This window comes from Rhipicephalus sanguineus, chromosome 9 (genome assembly GCF_013339695.2).
Source record: "Rhipicephalus sanguineus isolate Rsan-2018 chromosome 9, BIME_Rsan_1.4, whole genome shotgun sequence".
NCBI classification, from domain to species: Eukaryota; Metazoa; Arthropoda; class Arachnida; order Ixodida; family Ixodidae; genus Rhipicephalus; species Rhipicephalus sanguineus.
In genome coordinates, this window is record NC_051184.2 from 53315416 (window position 1) to 53337383 (window position 21968).

Here is a 21968-nt window from a genome sequence, read left to right on the forward strand (position 1 = left end):
AAGTTGCTTGCTGTACTCCCGTCCGAGAGCGCGTCCGGAAATGCTAAGTTGCACATTTCACTGAGGCACCGTACGCCGTTGTCAGCGGTCATGACGCACCCAAAGTCGTCACCTGGCACCAAAGCCCGAAACATACGGTTCATGACGGTGCTTTGCTTGACGTCGCAGCAGTCATCATTTTATCGCTACGAGCGGGTCAATGTTTAGTTCGACTCCCGAATGAGGATGTGTCAGGAAAGAAGCGAGAAGTACACGAGTCCTCAAGCCGCAAGACACAACGCAGCACACAAACAACGAAGGAACAACGACAACAATAAGACATCTTGGCGATGGCGATGGCACTTGTAGCTTTGTAGCAAGCAGCCGCTGCTTTGGCGCGAAAAGCAAGAAAAAGCGTAGCCTCCGAGATGTGCATTTTATAACCGAAAACGCCAAAAATACGTCGCGATGTAGCGGATCTCGAAGGCCATGCTTTTCGGGCCCGCATGCTATCGTGTGCGAACAAACGGAAGGGAATGCGAACATTGCGACGAGACTGCCGAGTATCTCCGCATTCATCTCACTTTGGTGCCTTCTGCAATCAGCCCCTTTGAAAAACACTATGCACGCGCGTTACAACCTACTGATCGCGCATTAAACAAGCCGGTGCACTCGCAAGCGCTGCGCAACGAACCAAATCAACCAAATGCAACGACACCGCCTTTTCGTCACCTGCGCGCGAAGAGTGATCGGAACGTGACAGAACGCGACCGAAAATGACCAAAATTTGTTAGGAAAAATGCACTCCCTGGAGTTTGGCGCGGCGCAGCGTTCGATATATCGGATGTTTCGCTGTGCGGGAGTTCGATATACGTGTGCACCAGCCCTATACTTTTGCATGGGAAATTCAAGGGGATTTCTCAACTGTTCGATATAGCCAATAATTCGATATATCCGAGTTTGATATATCCGGGATCGACTGTATAATGCAAATAGTTGGTGTTCCACAGTTCTCTAGAGTATGGCAAATCAGTTTAATGGAAGCCCACTAGGAGGAGTAAACTTCTTGTAACACAATGCTACAAGGACATCCGTACAGATTTCTTTGTAGTGTCTCAGTGGTCGAAAACTTTGTCCTGGTTCAGGATTTGAACATGGGACCAACATTATTTTGGGGTGGCCACTCCACCATCAGAGAGCAGTGCAAGGGCAAATTAATTTACAAGCAGAGTTGCCAGATGCTGCCGAACTAGCAAGCAAATAGTCATCCCAAAAGAAGCCCCCTAAAAGCGGCGAGACTTTTGCGAAGAAGCCCGAATGAAGCGGAACTTTATTAATTTTCCCATTCTTAAAAATAGCTTTAATTATAATAAAAATGATTTCTAATACGAAGGGAAGGTAAAAAGAGAACAACTAATTATTTTTACAGAGAGAATATGTGCAACTATGAACAAAAGCACATCTTGAGGGTATTCTCCATGCTGTTAATTGCATGTTTGATAGTGCACAAAAAAACGTTACGTGTTGACTTCCTTGTGTATCTTTGATTTCAAAGCTCAACTACACAATATCCTCGACAAGCACACTACTAGTGAACGTGACGAGCACTAAAGTAACTGTATTTGCAGAAAAAACAAGAATATGATGATGATATGTGGTGTTTAATGGCGTAAGGGCCATTCGATGGCCAAAGAGCGCCAATCCATGAGACAAAGGATGTGAACAATGGTTGTGGTAAGTAGCTGTATAGGGGCCTTAAAATTACTCGCGCTAAAGGTGCGACAAGAATAGGCCCGAAACAGGAATAGGCCCGAAAAATGTGACAAGCAACTGGAAACTTTAACAAGCAATTCGATGCAAAAGAAGCCCAAATCCACTTATTACAAGCGGAACTGGCAAGTCTGTAGACAAGTGTCCCTGTGCTCTAAGCAGCAACAACAATAAAAAAAGAAGCACCATCCGTGCTAGCCCTTACCTTGGCGGCAGCCAGCTTTTGTTCGTTCTGTGCCAGCTTCTCCTCGAGTTCGACCAGCATTGCATCGCTCGACTTCATCTGTTCACTGTAGCTCGCGATGGACTTCTCCAGCTCCTGGATTTCCAAGTTGAGCCCTTCCACTTCCTACGCTCCGGAGCGAGAGAGTGGGAATGTGCGAGTGAGAATGACGATGATTAACGTAAGCCTAATCACCCATTTACTATCAATGATCGGACAGAGAGAGCACAGTCACCAAGGCAACTGACACCGAAGCAGGGGCGACAAGTGCTGCCATGTTCAAGAACATCATTTCTCAGCATAGGGTCATTCACCAAGTAACGCATTTTAGTGTAACATTTATAGACTACAAAAACCCGGTAGCGTATGGAGCCAATTCAGTGAGGACAATGTTATGTCTGACAATGCTATTAGCACACATGAACACAATAGAGAATTATAGTTCGTGCTTGGAAAAAAAAAGCAACTCTATTAGGTCATTTTTTTATGCTCCCGATCACTAATACGGCTACCAGAAAATTGCGCGAAATTTGAACGTTGAGGCTCTGCTGTACATAAACACTTTTCCAACAAGATACATTAACACAGTTTGTGTAAGGCACGAAATCCCAGTAGCATACGAAACATGCACCGTGCAAGCAATGTTATTTCTTTACCTAAAGAAACAACATTTAGATTTGCTTGCAAATACTATTTAATTAAAGCTGTCTGCCAAGTCTGGTACTGCTACAATACTGGCAGTAAATTGCAGAGGGAAAAAAAATTGCAGCCAGTTCCACACCGTGAAAACCATTGGACAGCTAGTGCACGAGTGTATGTGATCGATAGACTTGTGCGAATATTCGAGCATTTCGAATATTTGAACGAATAATACAGTATTCGAATTTAAATTATTGAAAATTTCGAAGTATTAGAAATGAACGAATAGGTGTATATTAGTCCGCTTGTAACCCCCTGTAAAGGTGGTTTTACTGCAGTGGAGCGGTGCTGCACCGTGAATACACCTTTCCAAAAAAAAAATTCGCACTGTCCGTTTGTAATTTCCTGTAAAGGTGGTTTCACTGCAGTGGAAGGGTGCTATGCCGTGAATACACCTTTCCAGAGAAAATCCGCACTGCCGCGAAGCCCCACTTCAAGGTTAAATAAACATATTACCCTCTCATCGATTCATCATTTTTTAAGTCTAAAAACTTGTTATACCGGCTTATACACTCCAAGTCAGGGGCGTAGCCAAGGGGGGGGGGGGGTACAACCCCCCCCCCCCCCCGAAATTTTTCAGTTTTGCTTGTGTATATATACACGCACACATACAAACACACGCACGAACATACATAAAGCATGGTTGAACACCCCCCCCCCCCCCCCGAAAAAAATTTCTGGCTACGCCCCTGCTCCAAGTGTAGTAAATTTTAAAATGTAACATATTTTACAGGTTATCACTTGCATTCTACTGAAAGCCAAATCCTGCTATTATTCAAAGTTGCTTCCACTTCCTTTGAACCAAAAAGAATGACATTTGCACATGCCTTGTCACATTGTTAAAAAAACGTTGTGCAGATTGGTTGGGTCATGACAAATATGCTCGTTTTTCTTTATAATATGCAATATATACTATTCGAATTCGACTGGAAATTATTCGACCAAAATCACTATTCGCTTCGAACCTAAAATTTAGTATTTGCACAAGCCTAGTGATCGAGCATCATTAACATCATTTCGTTTTATTTATTTATTCCCTCCCTCCTTTGGTTACATGACCTGCATGACGATGACTACTACTACTACAACTATTACTACTCCTCTACTACTACTACTACTACTACTACTACTACTACTACTACTACTACTACCCTCCCATTACTACTACTACAACTACTAATACTCCCCTACTACTACTACTACTACTACTACTACTACTACTACTACTGCTACTACTACTACTACGACTACTCCTCTATCATGTCATTTTGAGGCTACTCCTCCTACTACTACTATGATGATGACAGCACAGGGTACACTAAGACAGCTTTACTGTAAAAGATATTCCTCCTCACCAACCAGCATTTCCCACCCGTTTTTTGTCTCACCTGCTTCTTGGCAGTGGCCTTCTTGGCCGACTCGTCCGCCTTCTTCTTGCACTTGGAGATCTGCTGCTCGGCTGCCTTCAGCTCCCGGTCTCGAATGTTCTTGGCATCCTTGACCTTCTCCTCGAGGTCCTTGACGCGAGCAGAGGCCTTCTTCTGAGTCTCCTTGCAAGCCTGGAGCTTGGCCTTCGACTCCTCTGCAACCAACGAGAGCACGCAAAGCCTCGTTTTTGAAAGTTAAAACACGGCAAATAGATAAACCTGTCTCTTGATGCTTCGTCTTACAACTAAGCCATATCTCACCAACACCATGAACTGCAGCGAAAGCCCAAGTGTTGTGTCAATGAGCCAGAAAAGAGAATCGGAGTTGGAACCCTGTGCGTAATAACCAAATGGAAGGTACGTAGAAGGATTAGTTTCGTTCGGTGAGCAAGTCCTCCATCTTTTTATAGAACTTGCAGCCAAATTCTGCAAAGAATTTATTAATGCTTACCCTAGCCTTTGCTGCATTGAATAAACTTGGTGAGAAGACAGTGCAAAGGAATGAGCCAAATAAGTCGGACAGCTAAACCAAATGTGCCTTTTTAACATGTCATTTTGAGGCCACACCCCAACAGGCCGTACCTTGATCTACAGGTGCCAGGCTTAACATGGCCACATTAACTAAAGTAGTGTCACGTTCCACTTCAGGCGAGATACCCCCGGTGCCCCAAACGACGCAGTGTTTTGTCCCACTTTGATGCCAAGCTCAAATTTTAAGCATAGCACTGTAAATGCCGTACAAGATTTTGTTAAAAAAAACAAAAAAAAACAGAAATAAATCTCTGAGCCTTATGCTACCTCTCAACCGAACAACTTCTGCTGTTCAAGAATCGGCCACTACGATGAACCATTCTTTCCTTTCATTGTTCAGCATATGTTTGGTCAACGTATGCCAATACGAAGAATTTAAAAGAACCTGAGCTCGAAACACAAAGTCGTACAGTGTTTTGGAAAAACATGGACTCTGTTCTACGAATGTACCTCAATATACCCCGTACAAAAGCTATAGATGGGTTGACTGACAGGCTGAAAATACATGTGGATGGCTGCTGTACCCCATTTGAAAGGCCGCAGTGAGCCCCTTCAGCTTCATCTGGATGCACTCTTCTATCATACCTAAGCTGCGTGAAATGTACAACCCTCATGTATTCATAAAAGAGCACATTTCGTGGCTTTTGGGTGCCTCTTTAGTGCTGGCCTGATTAGTCGCCTATGCATTTGGCTGGCCTTTGACGCTGCCTCTTGACTGCAGCACCTCGCCTCTGTCCCTGCTGGGTTAACAAATCAACGCTGGAGTTTCTCGAGGCACCACAATGGAGGGCAGTGCATCAATTTCGTCTATTATTGGTTCTTGTACACAAGCACGTGAGCATTTTTGCATCATGCCTCGATTGATATTTGATAGCTGTAGCTACAAATCAAAACCACTCTCTTGTGCTCAGAAGCACAACACCGTGCTTCTACAACAGTATGTATACAACACAGTGGTCAATGTGCTACAGCAGTCATTGATGTCACGAACACTGCAAGACCCACCGATGGTTTGTTGGAGGGCCTGGTATTCCTGCAGAAGCTGGTGGTGTGTGCTCTGCTGGAGTCGACTCCGCAGCTGCTCCAACTCGGTCTCCTTCAAGTCCGACTCCTCTTTTAGCCGGTTGTACCTACGCAGATGGTCAACACACTCGCATTTGGTCTCATAAAGAGACAGCAATGATTCAAAACTGAAGATTTTTTTCTTTTTTGTGAATCCTCATGAAATGACCAGACTGTGGCTGCTTCTTCTGTTTTGTCGAATAGCTCACAGGAAGATAATGATATAATTATGCGCCTGATCGCACCTCACCATTCCAACACAACAGTTCAGTGCTCCAATCATAAGGACACAATCACATGCAATGCACGTTACATTAGAACGTTTAAGCCAGTGCACCTTATTGACATGTATACACCAGAGCACGCCTGTCTCGCACCCAGGCCGCCCAGGCTGCTGGCGAGCCGAGCGGATACTCTCGCACCCAGACGCCGGGCTGACCGGGCTGCCGAGGCGCGCGCCGGCTGCACTAAGTAAACAGGGCAAGCTGCAGTTCTGAAGCTTTAAAGTGCAAAAAAGTACCCGTTCACGCCGCTTCAGCGTATAAGAGCTCGTCTGGGCACTACTGCGTCGTCTTTGGATGCCGAAACAAGCAGCGCAACAAGAGGATAATAGCGTTGTCTGCGACGATTATACGACGCGCCACGGAAATAGTGCCGGTGCGGTATTTTCAGCTTCGCCGCGAGTGGATAACTGTGATTCAAGCAAAAAAACTAGGAGCCGAGTGAAAATGCTCGAGTAAGTACACTAAATGCGTGTATTCTGCAGTGTGGTGCCCACCTATTTCGTTTTGCGAACCTAATTTGCGTGACACGCAGCTGGGTTGAAGGCAGGCGCGAGCTTTGTGTGGGGGTGCACTTCATACCTTCGAGCGTTTCCTTTGACGAAAATGTAGTGCAAGGTAGTGCTTTCAAGCACAAGAAATCAGCATGCTTTGCCACTTTCAACGTAGTATTAAGCTTTAGTGCTTTTGATGGCATCCACGCCTTCGAGATTTCGTCTTCGAAAGGTAATAAATGGCACGATGCTCCTCAACAGCTGGCCAGAATTTCGTGCTTTCACTGCAGTGTTCGATGTCCCCAAATTTATTTGGACATGAGGCATCCAGCTGCACATAATACATATATTGGCACGTAAGTAAAGAGTACTCGCGCCAGTGTCCTTTACGTCGCAGGCGTAGCTAACCGGCTTAACTAAGAGTAGCACAGTTTCGCTTGTAAAGCACCATCGTTACAAGAATAAAATCGCGCAGGTAGATTCCAAAAGGGATCGCTGAACGATACTGCAGGTTATGCTCTCTGATAGCACGCTTTTGTGAGCAAGACGCATTATTGTAGGAGCGCTCGTGAAACAAAAATTACGTTCCGCGAAACTACCCGTAAAGCGTACTCTAATTATTACGCGATGAATGCTGAAATGATGAGCTTTCACAAAACTTTGTGCACAACTTGTAATATGGGGCAACAAAACATCGTTTCACTCTTTCGCGAGCTGCACTGCGATTACGATTCACGCGTACTACAGCGAGAACGTTTTTTTACAAATGTAACAGCGTACGTATCCGACGAGGTTGCTTCCGCAGCCCACTCAGCACGTACTGTATACATTGTGGACTTGCATGAGCAAGATGTTCTTGATGTTCCAATAAAATCAGCGAAAATGTCCAGGCCAGAAAAGACGCGAAACACGCTCTCCGACGGGCTGAGTTTCGGGAGTTTCACGTTTGCTCTGTGCGGCGTCTGCTAGCGTGGCAGCCCGCGCACGTTGTTTCCTCGCGTGTGCGATAGATGGCGCGACGCGCGATGCAAATATGGCGATGCGCATGGAATTCGCTGTGTTCTGGTCTATATGCTGGCCGGCATACATGTGCAAAGCTTGACATACATACCAGCCTGCGAACATAAAGATTCACAAAATTGTGTGTCTACACAGCAGGGGCGGCCAGTGTCATTTTAAAGCTTGTCCTGATCACATGCCTTTTTTGTGCATGCATAAGCACTTTTATTTTTATTAATGACAATTTACCATTAAATTCAACACACAAGCTAGCAAATTTGGAGCAGCATGAAGTGAAACAGTGAAAAAAAAATTAAAAATCATGATGGCTTTAGCAGCGCACTTGCTGTTGCCGATTTCACCTACTTTAGGATGTCGTCTGTGTGAGCTTTATCAAAGCAAGCACAGAACCACACTTCCAGCATTTACCTAGGAGAAGACCTTGAAAAGACGGTTTATAGACAAAAAGAAACTTCCAAATAATGATGATGGAACATCAGCAAGATTGTAAGACGAATGCCAGGTTAGAAAAGTTTTTAAAAAAATGTGCGAGGGTTGGCAGGTGGCAGGAGAGCTCACTTTTGCGCCACGGCCTGTATTCCGGCGAGCTCCTTGGAGATGTTCGCGTAGGCCTCCTCCCGAGATGCCAGTTCTGTGCGGTCTTTCCGGATCTGGGCGACCATTTCCAGCGTGCTGGGACCCTTGGGCTGTGCACCTGTGCCACATTGTGAGGATGCATCAAATTAACAAAAAACACGACTCTCCCATAAGAGCAGTGCACGTCTTGGCAGAAAAGGCCTGCAGGCCGGCATCCATAGACCTCCTCAAAAAGCCTTTAGGTACAGTAGAACCTTGTTCATACATGTTAAAAGAAAAAGAAAAAAAGAGAAAAAAATCCTATCTGGGAAAATGTACAAACGTACTATCCAGAAAATCTTACAATCCGGATTGAGAACAACATCGTGCAGTTGTGCGTCATAACGATGTCACAAATGTTGGCACCGAGAAATCGTACGAGGGAACACAGCAACGAGCCTCTACTGCAAAAAGAAAAAAAGAAAAAGAAAAGGGGGGCAAAGATATCGGCAGATGATTGCCAGTGTTGAGCAACGACTTCATGGTAGATCTGCGCAGAGCTGAGTGCCAGTGGTCTCCAAGGGTATAACAGCACGCGCGATAAAAGACATGCAGTGTTGGCGGAAGACCAAGTGACCTGATGAAACAAGAAAATCTGCAGGCACAAAGTCTAGATTACCTCTGTAACTGGCCCAGTTTTGATAACAGTCGTCAGTATCAACCGCACTTACGTTGTATCTGAAATTCCTAAACGTCGCAGCTAGAGCTGTGCGAATAGCAAAATTTTGGGTGCGAAGCGAATTCGAATATTGAAGTGTGAGTGCGAATCGAATAGAATATTTTTCGAATATTTCTCAAATATTTCTAGAGCATTTTTCGAATACTTCGAAGCTAAATTGCAGAAGAAAAAGTTAGAGAGGATTCCTAAGCATATTCTTATGAGACAGCAACATGAATGAAAGTGTTTCTTTTTGCTTGGTTGATGAAGCACTGGCGGGGTGGTGTTTCATAGTTGTCTTATCAAGGATGAGGCAATGTAGAGGCCGAATTCTATTTATGTACATGATTTGGTGCAACCAAAGTGTTGCCAACAACACTTTACACGTGATAGGCAAAGATGCCATTGCTTCAGCCTCTCCCCCTTTTTCAACTTCTGTGGAAGCCCAACTGATGTGGCGGACAAGGGTGTGCTCCCTTCAAGTCCGGAGTTCCAAATCTGCCTTGTAGACATCAATATATAAGAACATCTGAAATTTCGGATGCTAAAAAGCTTCGGCGTCCGATTTTTCGGACTTCCTGCCCAAATTTTAGGTCCAAAACAGCATTGAGCCCCCACCTCTGCCACATCTTTCATCTCCATGTTGGAACCAGCGTTTTCTTGAGTTAATACATTTGCGACCGTAGCGGAGCTTGAAAGGCAGCTCTCCCGCAATACCGGGGTGTGATGAGGTGAAGCATGTTGAAAATCTATGGACCACTTCTAATCGGATGTTGACTGTGTCTTGGCAAAGTTCGACCGTAACAAAGCTTAAAAGGCAGCTTTGCCGCAATACCGGAGTGTGATGAGGTGAAGCACATTGAAAATCTGGAGACCACTTCCAATCGGACGTTGATTGTCTCTTGACAAAGTTCGACCGTAACGGAGCTTGAAAGGCAGCTTTGCCGCATTACGAGGGTATGATGAGGTGAAGCATATTGAAAATCTAGGGACCACTTCTAATCGGACGTTGACTGTGCCTTGGCAAAGTTCGACCGTAACGGAGCTTGAAAGGCAGCTTTGCCGCAATACGAGAGTGTAATGGGGTGAAGCATATTAAAAATCTGAAGGGGTCGCTTTCAATCGGACGTTGACTGTATTTGTTTTTGGGAAGTTCGAATAGCTCGAATAGTAAAATTCCAGTGCGAATCGAATCGAATAGCAAACACTATTCGAAAAATATTCGAAATTCCGAGTATTCGCACACCCCTAGTCGCAGCCCATTCCATAGTGCAAAGACATACCTAATGAAGTTGCGCACAGGTTTCAGTTGTGCTGTACGCTAATGAATGACATCCACGCAAAGTAAAGGGGAAAGAGCCAAAGAAAACTGTCTTAAATATTAGTGAGCTGGATCAAACTTCACGACTGTGACTGGCTCCTTCACGCAAGCTGCAGAAGCGAGCCAATCACTGTTGAAAAATATGATCCTGCTCCATCAGCAGTACACTCGATCAACAGTACACTGACACCGGTACTAATTTAAGAATCAATATTGACAACTCTCAAACAATGAATAAAATCACCCACAAGGAAAAACCAAGACACAGTGTCTCTGAGTACTTTCCCTCGGCACCAAGAAGGCCTCAACAAATCCAAATGTCGTCACTACAGGTGCACACAAAAATACAATGAATAAACAAGATTCAAACCTCCAGAGATGACACCAGAGGGGTCGAAAGAGGCCCCATCGAACGAGACTGTCCGCTTCTGCACGCCGTTGTCGAACGCCACAATGCGGGCGTCGTCAATCTTTGTTGTAACCAGCGTGGTACCAAACACAAACTTCATGGCGGGCGCCAGGTGTGGTGGGTAGTCAACGAGGGACAGCGCTGAGAACACGTTGTCTCGGCCAACCTAGAAAACAGTTTCATTGTATTCCTTCAAGTCAAATGTCCCTGTGCGCAGTAATATGAACAAAAAGATGTAAGCGAAAGCCTCACTGCAAGAAAGACGTCTATGAAAGGGCTTGCAACATGAAGTGTCACATCTCCCCCATGCTACGTGTCACGCAAGGTGTCGTTGCCCAAAAGCTGTCACTTTGAAAGCGTGCACTGACAATGCGATTATTTTTTGCTACAGTGATTCGTGGTGCCATCTATCATGCAGATAGCAAATGAATTAATGTTAAAATGGGCTGAAATGAGACACCCAGAAACAGAAAGATGAAGTTTATACAAACACCCACTGTGCCTACACTGGATCAAGCATTGCACTAGAGGCACCAGTAGAAACAAGTGCTGAAATTCCCTCTGGAATTTTAAACATGAAACTCCACGCCCCTAATTTGGATAAAGTGACACTAGCATCGGCATGTTTTGGCTGCAAGTATTGCTCACAAGTCTGAATCACACATACCAGGCTCTGGGCCCGTTTGATCACTTGAGGTTCAACGTCGCGCCCTGTGATCTTGTTCAGCGGGATGATGGTCACACGGCGCTTGAGACGACCATTCTTCAACAGCAGCTTGCCAGTCTCCTCGTTGTCGACCACAATGTTGAAGAGCTGTGTTGCACATGAAATCACAGTTAAACTACGATTCAATTCAAATCAACAATGTTAGAGAATAAATCTAGTTAAGGGGGCCCTGCAACACCTTTTTCAGCATGGTCAGAAACGCTGCCAATCGATAGTTGAGACTCCTAAGAACATGCGAGCCAAACATTATAGTGCAGCACGCGACCTGGAATTCAGTATTCTCAAAATCGCTCCCTCTTCTCTTGACAAATGATGCCATAGACCCAAAGTCTATGGCCATTGGCTGATTGGAGCATCGTGAGCTGCATAGCTAGGGCGGCCCCCGCGAGATGCCGCCACGTGCCCGCATACTCACTCGCGATCACTCTGAAAGTAAATCGCACGTTAGAAGAAAAAAAAAAGTCAGTTTCACCGCAAGGGAAAAGCAATGAATGCGATAGCAACAAATTGTAATGTTACACGAAGTGAGGCTGGCCGCTAACTCTTTTGGATCTGATCTGGCGTAACTCTACAAAATGCTGGTGTAAGAGAATACGGCCGCTCCAGGGAGAGAAGCTCTTTCCGCACAGTCTTCGCATTGAGAGCGCAGCGCATAGAATGGTATACGAGCCACTCGTTGATGGCTGCCGAGATAGCACACGCGCCGTTATAATGAAAGTTCAAAGTTGCTGCTCAAGTGATACCCCCCCCCTCGCTTGCGTCTTTTCATGCTCGTTCAAGACGGGCGGGGCGTTTCCTCTCTGCTTCGACGGCAGGCCTCTCAGGCAGAGTGATGTTATCGTAACATCATAATCACTCATAATCATCATATTGTAACGTCATAACATCACTCCCAGGTGGAGTGATGTTATCGCATGTGCCCTCCGAGCAACGGAGATGGGCTGGCTAATTTGGTCTCTGCTTCAGCCGTGTTCGTCACCCCTGCTCGCGCACTTTTACCCGCGGAAGAACATACGATGCTCGGTAGGATGCTATCATTTGGACTTAATACGGGACATGACGACGACGACGATGGCAAAAACCAGTCGAGAGTGTCCATATAATTGCTATCGCAATAAAAAGAAAAGAAAGTGCTCAAAGTCATGACGCGCGCTGACAAACGAACGTAGCTTATTGCACCCTTGTAATCCCCAAGGTAGCTTTCAGCAGACTGGCTGATACTAAAGGAGAGAGAAAGCACTTGAAGCGCGCAACAAATCTCTAACTCTGCTCCTACTTGACGGATCGAAAAATTTTTGCAGCAATCGATTCGTGAGGATATAAACTCCGAAAATGAGGTCATTTATTAGGCTTGTGCAAATAGTAAATTTTAGGTTCGAAGCGAATAGTGATTTGGTCGAATATTTTCAAATCGAATTCGAATAGTATGTATTACATATAAAGAAAAATGACTTTCGGTAGACTGCAAATGATAACCTGCAAAATATGTCACGTTTTAAAATTTACTATACTTAGAGCATACAAGCCAGTATAACAAGCTTTTAAACTTAAAAACTGATGAATCGATGAGAGGGTAATATGTTTATTTAACCTTGAAGTGGGGCTTCACGGCAGTGCGAATTCTTTCCTAAAAAGGTGTATACACAGTACAGCACCCCTCCACTGCACTGAAACCACCTTTACAAGGGGGGTTACATGCGGACTAATTACACCTATTCACTAATATAGGCACTCCTATTTGTTCATTTCGAATACTTCGAAATTTCCAATAATTTAAATTTTAATCGAAGCGAATTCAAATACTACTGTAATATTCGTTCGAATATTCGAAATGCTCGAATATTTGCACAAGCCTACATTTGACGATTACTTGGAAAAGTGTTGCAGGGCCCCTTAAGGAAAAAAAAACGGGCCGGCCACTCACCTTGCCCCCAGCAGCCATCTCGAGAGCACGGGTAGCACGCTGGTCCTTCACTTGGAACAAGTCACAGACAAGGCCGTAGACTTTCCGTCGGTCAAAGTTTCGCACGGGGTCTGTGTAATGGAACGACAGGTGCTGGTTCCTGCGTGAGGCAATGAGAGAAAAACCATGGTCCATGTGAAACAAAATTTATATTGCAACGTTTGACACCCTGAAACAGCACGGTAGGTTAATCTCTAGGCTTGTGCAAAAATTCATATTCTAATTCAAAATGAAGTTGAGGATAATCGTAATTAATATCGAACAATGGCGAAGTAAATATTTTGAATAGTGGGGATCGCACATAACTTTGATGCAAGTGCCTGATATGGTCAAATGTTTAAAAAGCTGGTCCATAACTTGCCGAAAGAAAACAGTTTAATCTATGGAGGCAGTTTATTTTCAAAGTTTCCTTATTCACATGATTAACTGTATGCCATTGTTCCTGCAGGTTATAAATGTAAATTTTTCTCCGAGCCTCTTGTCATTGGGGGTTGTAGGTTATACACTGTACAATATGGTAGATTTAAAGGCTACCATAATTTGTACTTATCATTTAAGCTAAAACAAAAGAGGAAAGAAGAAGGAAAAAAAAAGAAGAGAAAAGTGCAGAAATTTGCAGACTTCCTTTACATCAAAATCCTGGACAAACAACCATCGCTATATTGAGGTTAAAAAGACACCGTACCATATTCTATAAACACAAAGTTGAGAAAGTTAAATACTTTGTTATATTGAAGTTTGTTATATCGAAGTTTCATGGCAATGCCTTTGTCCCTGAGAGCACAAAGTAAGGAGTATTCAAGAAGAGGTATCTGTCAGGTTACAACGACATGCAAGGGTGCGGAGGTAATGTCACGGCTGGGTGAGCAGTCAATGCAAGTTTGGTCACAGAACAACCTGCTTCATTCTCATTTTTACATAATTTTCTACGTACATAACGGCACACAAAAAATTTCGATACCATCGCACGTCCTGCAGATTTTCCAACATTGCAATCAGTAATGTGAAGAACCAGGCATTTCAGCTTCAATTATTACTGAATACAGTCGAGTCCACTTATAACGATACCATTTATAGCAATGTATCGGATATAACGATGAAGAGCGATGGCACCGTGCACTTTTGTATGCTTTCTATGGTAAAATAAACTGCTTATTACGATGCTCCAGTGCCGCGACATCGGATATAGCGATTGAATCCGGCTACAGCGCGCGCCTGAAAATGGCTCTCCGCGCCGCGGAGATGTGCCACGATGCGCATCGCACCCCGTCCACCCCCTCAGAAAACAAGTCAACTGCGCTGCTTACGAGGAAGCGAGAGGAAACGGAGCTTTCCTTCCAAACTCCCCTCCCGGAGCCGCTGCTTTGGCCTCGTCCGTGCGCCTGGTCGCACCAACGTTGGCTCGCACCACTCGCTTGCTCACTCGCCTGGTGTGTACACCGTGCTTTGACTGTCTTTCTCCACAATTGCCTCCGTTTTATGTTTCGCCACTGGACGAAGATGCGTCGGGTCTGGACGACTTTCGTCATGCAGACGACGTTGTGGAAACGTCCAAGTGCCTTAGTGATGAGGCGATCGTTGCGCGTATATGTGCTGCGGACAGAGGTGAGAGCGAGGACTCCGACGATGCGGTTGAGCAGCCTACCCAAGCATTTTTTTTCTCAACCCGCTTATAACAATTATTGGTTATAACGATGGCATTTTCTTGGCACTTAGATATCAATATAAGTGGACTCGACTGTATTGCACAAACTGCGTGCCGCACTGCTCTTAAAGCCAGCCATCAGCAGCGATCCCTGAAAAGGAGACACCTGCCGACAAATTGTCACTGAATGGCTTTGAAGGAACGAGCATCTGCAGAGAGCACATTGCGCGCGCTATGCCTCGTTCGTGAGTCCACTAAGCATGACAGATAGACAGACGGCACCACGCCATTGTTGAGGAACCCGAGCAAGCGCAGTTTTGCCTCCTTAATAATTCTTGCTCTGCACATTCGGGAGAAATAACCAAGGCCAAGTTGCTCACCTCGCCTCGAAGATGTCGACGTTCTGTCGCAAGCCATGAATCTCCCGCTGCAACTGCTGCTTCTGGCTCAGAAGGTTCTCCTCACGGCCTTCTTCGTAGTTGAGCTTGCTCAGCTGGGCCTACGAGGACAGAAACAAGAAAACATGCACTACGTTTAAAACTTTTGCAAACACAAACCAATAAACTAAATTAAATGTCCCAAGTCTCTCTGCTCTGACAGAGAGGTTTGAACAACTGGTACTGGAGAATAATGACTGGTTAAAATTTTTTGTGGACCTCTGCTACTCGAATAGAAATTTATAGGGTATTCAAGATTGCCAAACATACATTTCTGCTCGAACATGAGGGATAACTAATTGCAGCATTAGAGAAGCAGTCTGTTCCTAATGGTTCTTTTACGCAAAGGCTGCAGTTGTTAGGCAGGTAAACCAGCTTCTAAACAAATATACGGGGCTGATAACTCCTTTAATAACATCCCAACATCAAATGATAATGTGTCACGCCCTTAAGGCACCCCATATACGCGAAAATGCACTCGACAGCAACGAGCGACGCGACATAGATCACCTTCGCACAAGCGGTCGTTTGGATGGGCAAGCCCCATTCACGCAACGGCTTCTGTGAGCGATCTCCACTGTTGCTGGCATGAGGGCGTTAACTCGTACCAAAAGTGGCCCGCTGTTACAGTATTATTTACAGTATTACAATATTACAGTATTTGAATTCGCTTCGAAACGAATTTAAATTATTTTAAATTTCGAAGTATTCGAAATTAACTAACACACATATATAAACTAGATGTAACCCCCTGTAAAGGTGGTTTCACTGCAGTGCACGGGTGCCATGCCGTGAATACATACACTTACCCAGGGGAAATCCACACCGCCGCAAAGCCTCACTTCAAGGTTAAATGAACAAATTACCCTCACATTGATTCATCATCGATTCAACCTAAAATTTACTACTCGCATAAGCCTAAAAATTAAGGGGGGAAGAGGCACTTTGACATGAAGCATATTTTTATTTAAGTTAGGATGATGAAAACTTTGGTGATCATGTATTTACATGTGTAAATATCAAATATGAACTCAGTTTTTATGTAGCCCTTACAACTATTTTTTTAAATTAATCATTCATTAAAATTTCGTTTGATTGCCTTTTTAATAAATTGGCTACTCTGATCCTGCTGAATTAAATGTCATTGCATTCTACAGTTATCAAAGAGTGCAAAAAGCAAATTTTATGGTTCTAGCTTTCCTACAACAAAAGTTATGAAGCTTCAAAGTTCGCCATTCGATTACCGAGAAAATATATTTTTGTTATTTCCTCTCTTGTAAACATTTACGCTTTTCTATAGTAACATATGGCACTTTGTTGCACTCACTAAACATCCAGCTTTTCAGTAATACAAAAATGATCAAAATCGAGTGTACCAAATCTGAGAAACGCCCATTAAAGGCCAACTCCGGCGATTTTTCGAGGTCGATGGATCTAAATGAAATTTGCTGGGTACGTTCCTTTGCACGTTTCAGTCATTTATGCCAAATTACAGGCTTGAGACATGCGCAGATTGTTTTCAAATGAATTTTAAAGATTGCCTGCAAACGCACTCCTGGCTTCCCACAATTATTGGCAACATTGCGTCTGTGACGTCAGTGTTGGCAAGGCGGCGGAAGTGACGCAGCCGAGGGCACCGCTAACTTCGGCGCTTAGGCCGCTACAGCGAGCGTCTTCTGTGCACAAGGCGACAGACAGCGTTGGTTTGGCCGGCGCTTCGCTGGTCGTCCCGGCTGTCACAGTTTCCATACTCCCGTCGGCGTGACCGGCATGCCTTGCACGACTTCCGGTTCGTTCGTAACAACGTCTACGTCATACGTAGACAGCACACTCGGTTGGGTTTCGGTTTCGGTGTTGCGCTTTTTTGCTTATTTAAAATTATTCTCCCATTTGCCGAGTATTTCTGCTATCGGGCCCGTAACAGGGGCGTCTCAGGAACATAAAAGCACCATTACTTTGACATGGCCAAAAAATCGCCGGAGTTGGCCTTTAAGGGGGGAGGTGGCGATCGAAAAAAACTTTTTTGTTTGTTGACCTAGAGTAATGAAATTTGGCAGGCACACTGAAGAGTGTCTCGAATAGCTATATATGAAGTTTCGTTGCGATATCTCGAGTAGTTTTCAAATTACACTATGTTACATAATTTGATGACATACTCTGCTGGTGAAAAGCTTAGCATTGTAACAAAACATGCCAGGAAGGTCCAAGTGGTTTTGATCTTTACTCAAAAGAACACTACACAGGATGACATTATTAAAAATTGTCTATTCCTTTTAGTTTTTTTAAAAATAACATCCCCATCAGCTTCATGTATTGCATCAGAACTTCTCATGCACTAATTATCACATACAAAAAAACCTATGCCCTAAGCAAGGTAAATAATAATGTCATCCTGTCAACAAGACTTCAAGGATTAAAAGAAAAAAAAACGGAATCAAAATCTGTGTAGTAGTTGCTAAGATATCTGCTCCACGAGCTGAGCAACATGCCAAAAAAACAGTATTGAGAAAACTGCGTTTAAAGTTTGGCCTTCTCTAAAACACCTAAAGATTGTGGTCTTTGGTTTTTTTTATGGCGTTTCACTTCTTGGACATGTGGCCTTTCTCCAGTGTGCCTTTGTTCTTTTTTCATAAGCTCCTTCTTTTTTTGATCTACAAAAAACCAGTATGGATTTCAAACCAAGTTCTCTGTATGGAGGAGTGGTGTGATAGACATGACAGAAAAGAAGATATTGCAATCTAATAAGGCCATATACTGAAATAATTACACATGTTTCTTTATTTATGCTGTCATTATCATAATTATGTCTTGCTTATTGATTACAATTAATCATTGAATATTTTTTATAAAGAGAGAGGTTTGTTGTGACAGAAAATGGCTCACACCATGATAGCCGATGCCTTCGTTCCAAATAACAAACAGTTATGGCCAAGACGTTAGTGGCACAGGGATTTTTGAGCAGTTTATTCAGTGACGCAAGTCGGGCAGATAAAAATTCGTCCCCGTGCTTCATACACGTTCTTTTGCCACTCTCGCGTATGAAACGTATTATCATTCGGCCGATCGCGGCAACGCTAGTCTACGAGGCTTTCATTGTTTCAGAACATTCATAAACGCCTGCGGCGATACCAAGCACGGCTCCAAGCGCGTCTAAATTACATCACTAGTGCTTATTGACAGCACTCTGACCGCGAAGTGCTCGGCCGCGGGGTCCGTGGAGCCGGCGCGTGATGTGCTTGGTGGCGGCGTTCGGTGACGATTCGCGAATGCGAAGCTACGATGACGATCCGCCCATCCGCGGTTCCGAAATGCCGGCGAGCAATGTGCTTCTTCGCTTGCGCGTTGTTCTTGCCCGCAAGGTTCGAGGTTCGTCTCGCTAAACGGCGCCGTGAGCGGAGTTAGGCCTAGTGACAACTCCGAGCAGTAGGTGCGCAGGCCGTGGTGCCCGTTGCTTCGAAGTGCGTAATGCGTGGTCGTGAGTAGTAAGAGTTGTCCCGCGATGGCCTTCGTCACGATGTCAGAAGTGCTGATAAGCAGAAATCAAAACATCTAACCGCGAATCCGACGCTGAAGTCAACGTTAGAGTCGGTCCGAGACTCGCGTTTGCGATGTTCGCTAGGAGCACGGCGCACCATCGTAATCAGATCGAACTTCCTCTTGCAGCTCCAAACTAAAGCGTAATTATATTCTAAGTGATCGTCGAGCCGTGAACACAGAACAATTGCGAACGTGTCACGAAGTAGCGCGATTCTCGACAGCCGTGAACTCGCGACGTGCAATCGGCAGACGATCTCCCGGAGCGAGCATCGGACCAATGGCGAGCTGAGCTGGGGCAACATGGCGGACGCGGCCAATCGGAGGCCTCGGAACGACTCTCCTGCGTTTGCTTTTTGTGCGCTTCTTTCTGAATGGAGGAGCCCGCTGAAGCGGGGAATTTGAACACGGAGAGATGCCCTTTCGAACAAGCCCAAGAAGTTGGTTCGCGGTCACGCCATCGCGGAGCTACAATTTTTTGAAAATCGCTCTTTTTTTTGCGATTTCCACAATAATTTTCGCCACCTCGGAGGGCAAAACAAACTTTTCGAAGCACTTCTGGGTGGTTTTCAGTGCAGATATTTTGGAATCAGATAGAAAAAGGGTTCCAGAAACTGAAAACTTGATTTTCAGAAAATCGATTTTTTTGCCATTTTTCGCGATACGAAAGCCGCGTCCCCCCTTAACATACAAGGTCTAGACTCGCTTTCGCAGCAGTCGTGCCCAAAATCCCACCACCCAAAAGTACTGGTCAAATTTCCTGCTGTGCCTCGAGAATGTAAATCGGAGCTGCCATCGTACCCGTATCGCATTGAGCTCTTTCTCGATGCTGCGGTTGTTGGCCTCGTCCTTCTGGTAGCTGGCCTCGGTCTTCTTGCACTCGGCCTGCTTCTTCTTGGCCTCTTCCTGCGAGTGCTTGAGCCGCATCTCCGTCTGCCGGCTCTCGGTCTCGGCCTCCGCAATGTCGCTCTTGGCAGCTGCACAGTGAACAGCAATAATTATTGAGGAGGTGTAATGCCCCAAAACCACGATATAATCATGACGTGCACCTGAATCTAAGCACACAAGCCTCTATAATTTTGCCTGCCTCCATCCAATGTGGCCGCGGTGGCCAGGATTCGATCCCATGACCTTCGGGTCAGCAGTTGAGCACCATAACCACTAGACTACCGCGGCAGGTGCTGCACAATGCAGGTCGAATAACACGCGAGTGTCAGAAACACAAGCTTGTGCTCCTTTTTGGCTTGCGCAGTAACGCATAGGCCAGAATTAGGGGTAAGCGAATAGCGAATTCTGAGGATGTATGGAATACGAATCAAACAGCGTCAGAAGAGAATCGAATGTTGAATACTTCTCAAATAGTTTTCGAGTACTGAATGCCAGTTTTAGCAACCAATACAAAGTTACATTTACGTCCCTAGTATCCATAAATTTACTATTACAACCACAAATGGATCATCAGAAGAATTAAGAAGACTGTCTGCAAGCACGTAAGTTGGCAGCCGGTAAAATCTGGCTCCCCGAGTGACATACCTACAGCACTACGCAAGCCTTCATGTTCGGCTGCACTCTGAAATGTGCTGACCCCCATTGCACGCTCACGTTGTATCATCATGCCTACCCACTAGGGTCTCGATGCAGAGACTGGCAGTATTGAAAAACAAACATACGTGGCACCCCTGTAGTTGAAGCATACAATGCCACGTACCCCTCAACTGTTCGGCAAGTGTGGCCTCCTCTCCCTCGGCATTGCTCGCGAGACCAGCGCTGACCGCCTGGAAGTGCTTGTGGGCCGCGGCCATGGCCTCGGCGTCCTTCTCGCTCTCCTCGGCCAGCTGGACGAGTGTTTCCTGCAACTTCACCACCTGCTTCTCCTTGCTCGCAATGGTGGCCTTGTCCTGGCGATGAGGAAGAAGAGGAAAGACATACGTGATAATACTCCGTACTGGATGCACAATAACAGGAGGACTAGAAGAAGACACCGTTAACAGAGGCTCAAACCCTCAATTAATTCATTTCTAGAAAAACCGTTACTCGTAAGTTTTATCATTTCAGGAATCGCCCAGTGGTACGAAAAGAAGACACAGAAAATTGAAACTGCAAAAAAAAAGAGAGAGAGAGTAATTGCAAATTAACAAGGAATCCCCACCAATCCACGCTAGACTTCTCATTGTCGTTACCTAAACAAAGACACGCAACAAAGTTGAATCTTTGCAAACCGGTGATCTTGTCCTTTCCCAGAGCAAGCAGAACTGAGGTTAATGCTCGACAAACTTTACTTTAACCGCGTTCGACCACGGTACATTTTTTCATTATTTCTCGAGTCTCACCTATACCACTTCTTCACTAGCACCCAGGATTGTATCAGGCCAACAATGTGCACTTCATGTTTTATAATCAGTAATGTCCCGCTCGACGGCAACAAAGGTTACACATACAGCTGCTACAGCGTATACACTGGTAGATTCCACGTGCCAAATCGAGCAGCGTACCTCGTCGACGCTCTTCTGGAGACCAGTGCGTGTCTTGTGCTCCTCCTTGATGCGCCCCTTGCTGAACTGCAAGTCTGAGTTGGCCTTGGTCTCCTCCAGTTGGCATTCCTTCAGGCGACGCTCCAGGGTCTCCAGCTTGTCACCCGTCTCCTAAGATTAAAGAGCGTGCCCGTCACGTCGAGACGCACAACCGAAAACCACACTGACATCACCACATCGCAGTGCCTCTGCGATGTGTTATTTCTATCCAGCAAAACCTCGTCAATACGTACGTGCCGGGAATGAGGCATAACTACGCACTGAACGGTAGTACGCATTAGCCAGCAAGTACAAATTTGCATATTCTGACGTGCGCCGTCCCCGCAATCGCACGGAATTCGGAATCGCTGATTAACCAATCTCTGCAATTCTAGACAAGATGGAAGACCTTTTGCGGAGCATTTTGGCGTCGGCAAATTCAGCGGCGCAGTTAACTTTTATGGCACAAAGGGTTATCGCGGTACGCAGGGTACGCACTAATCAGTAAGCATAGGACGAACCACTACAGCCTAAGTGGTCAGCAAATGCATTAGGCTCTATGCGACTCGATCGGGGATTCGTTGCAACTACGTCTTAACCGTTAGTACGTTTAAAGCAGGTACACTCAAACCTCAATATAACGAACACAATGAAGAATAGTCT

At 45.2% G+C, this 21968-nt stretch overlaps 1 protein-coding gene across 1 annotated transcript in view; it reads right to left on the bottom strand.

The window, feature by feature from the left end:
* Nucleotides 1-21968, bottom strand: part of LOC119405155 (structural maintenance of chromosomes protein 2-like) — a 44442-nt gene that overhangs the window by 14528 nt on the left and 7946 nt on the right. Inside the window, 11 exon segments of the mRNA XM_037671959.2 lie at nucleotides 1955-2098; nucleotides 4060-4253; nucleotides 5635-5759; nucleotides 8045-8180; nucleotides 10451-10655; nucleotides 11157-11303; nucleotides 13141-13279; nucleotides 15205-15323; nucleotides 19597-19772; nucleotides 20504-20693; nucleotides 21288-21437. Coding sequence (XP_037527887.1) covers nucleotides 1955-2098; nucleotides 4060-4253; nucleotides 5635-5759; nucleotides 8045-8180; nucleotides 10451-10655; nucleotides 11157-11303; nucleotides 13141-13279; nucleotides 15205-15323; nucleotides 19597-19772; nucleotides 20504-20693; nucleotides 21288-21437 — 1725 coding nt within the window.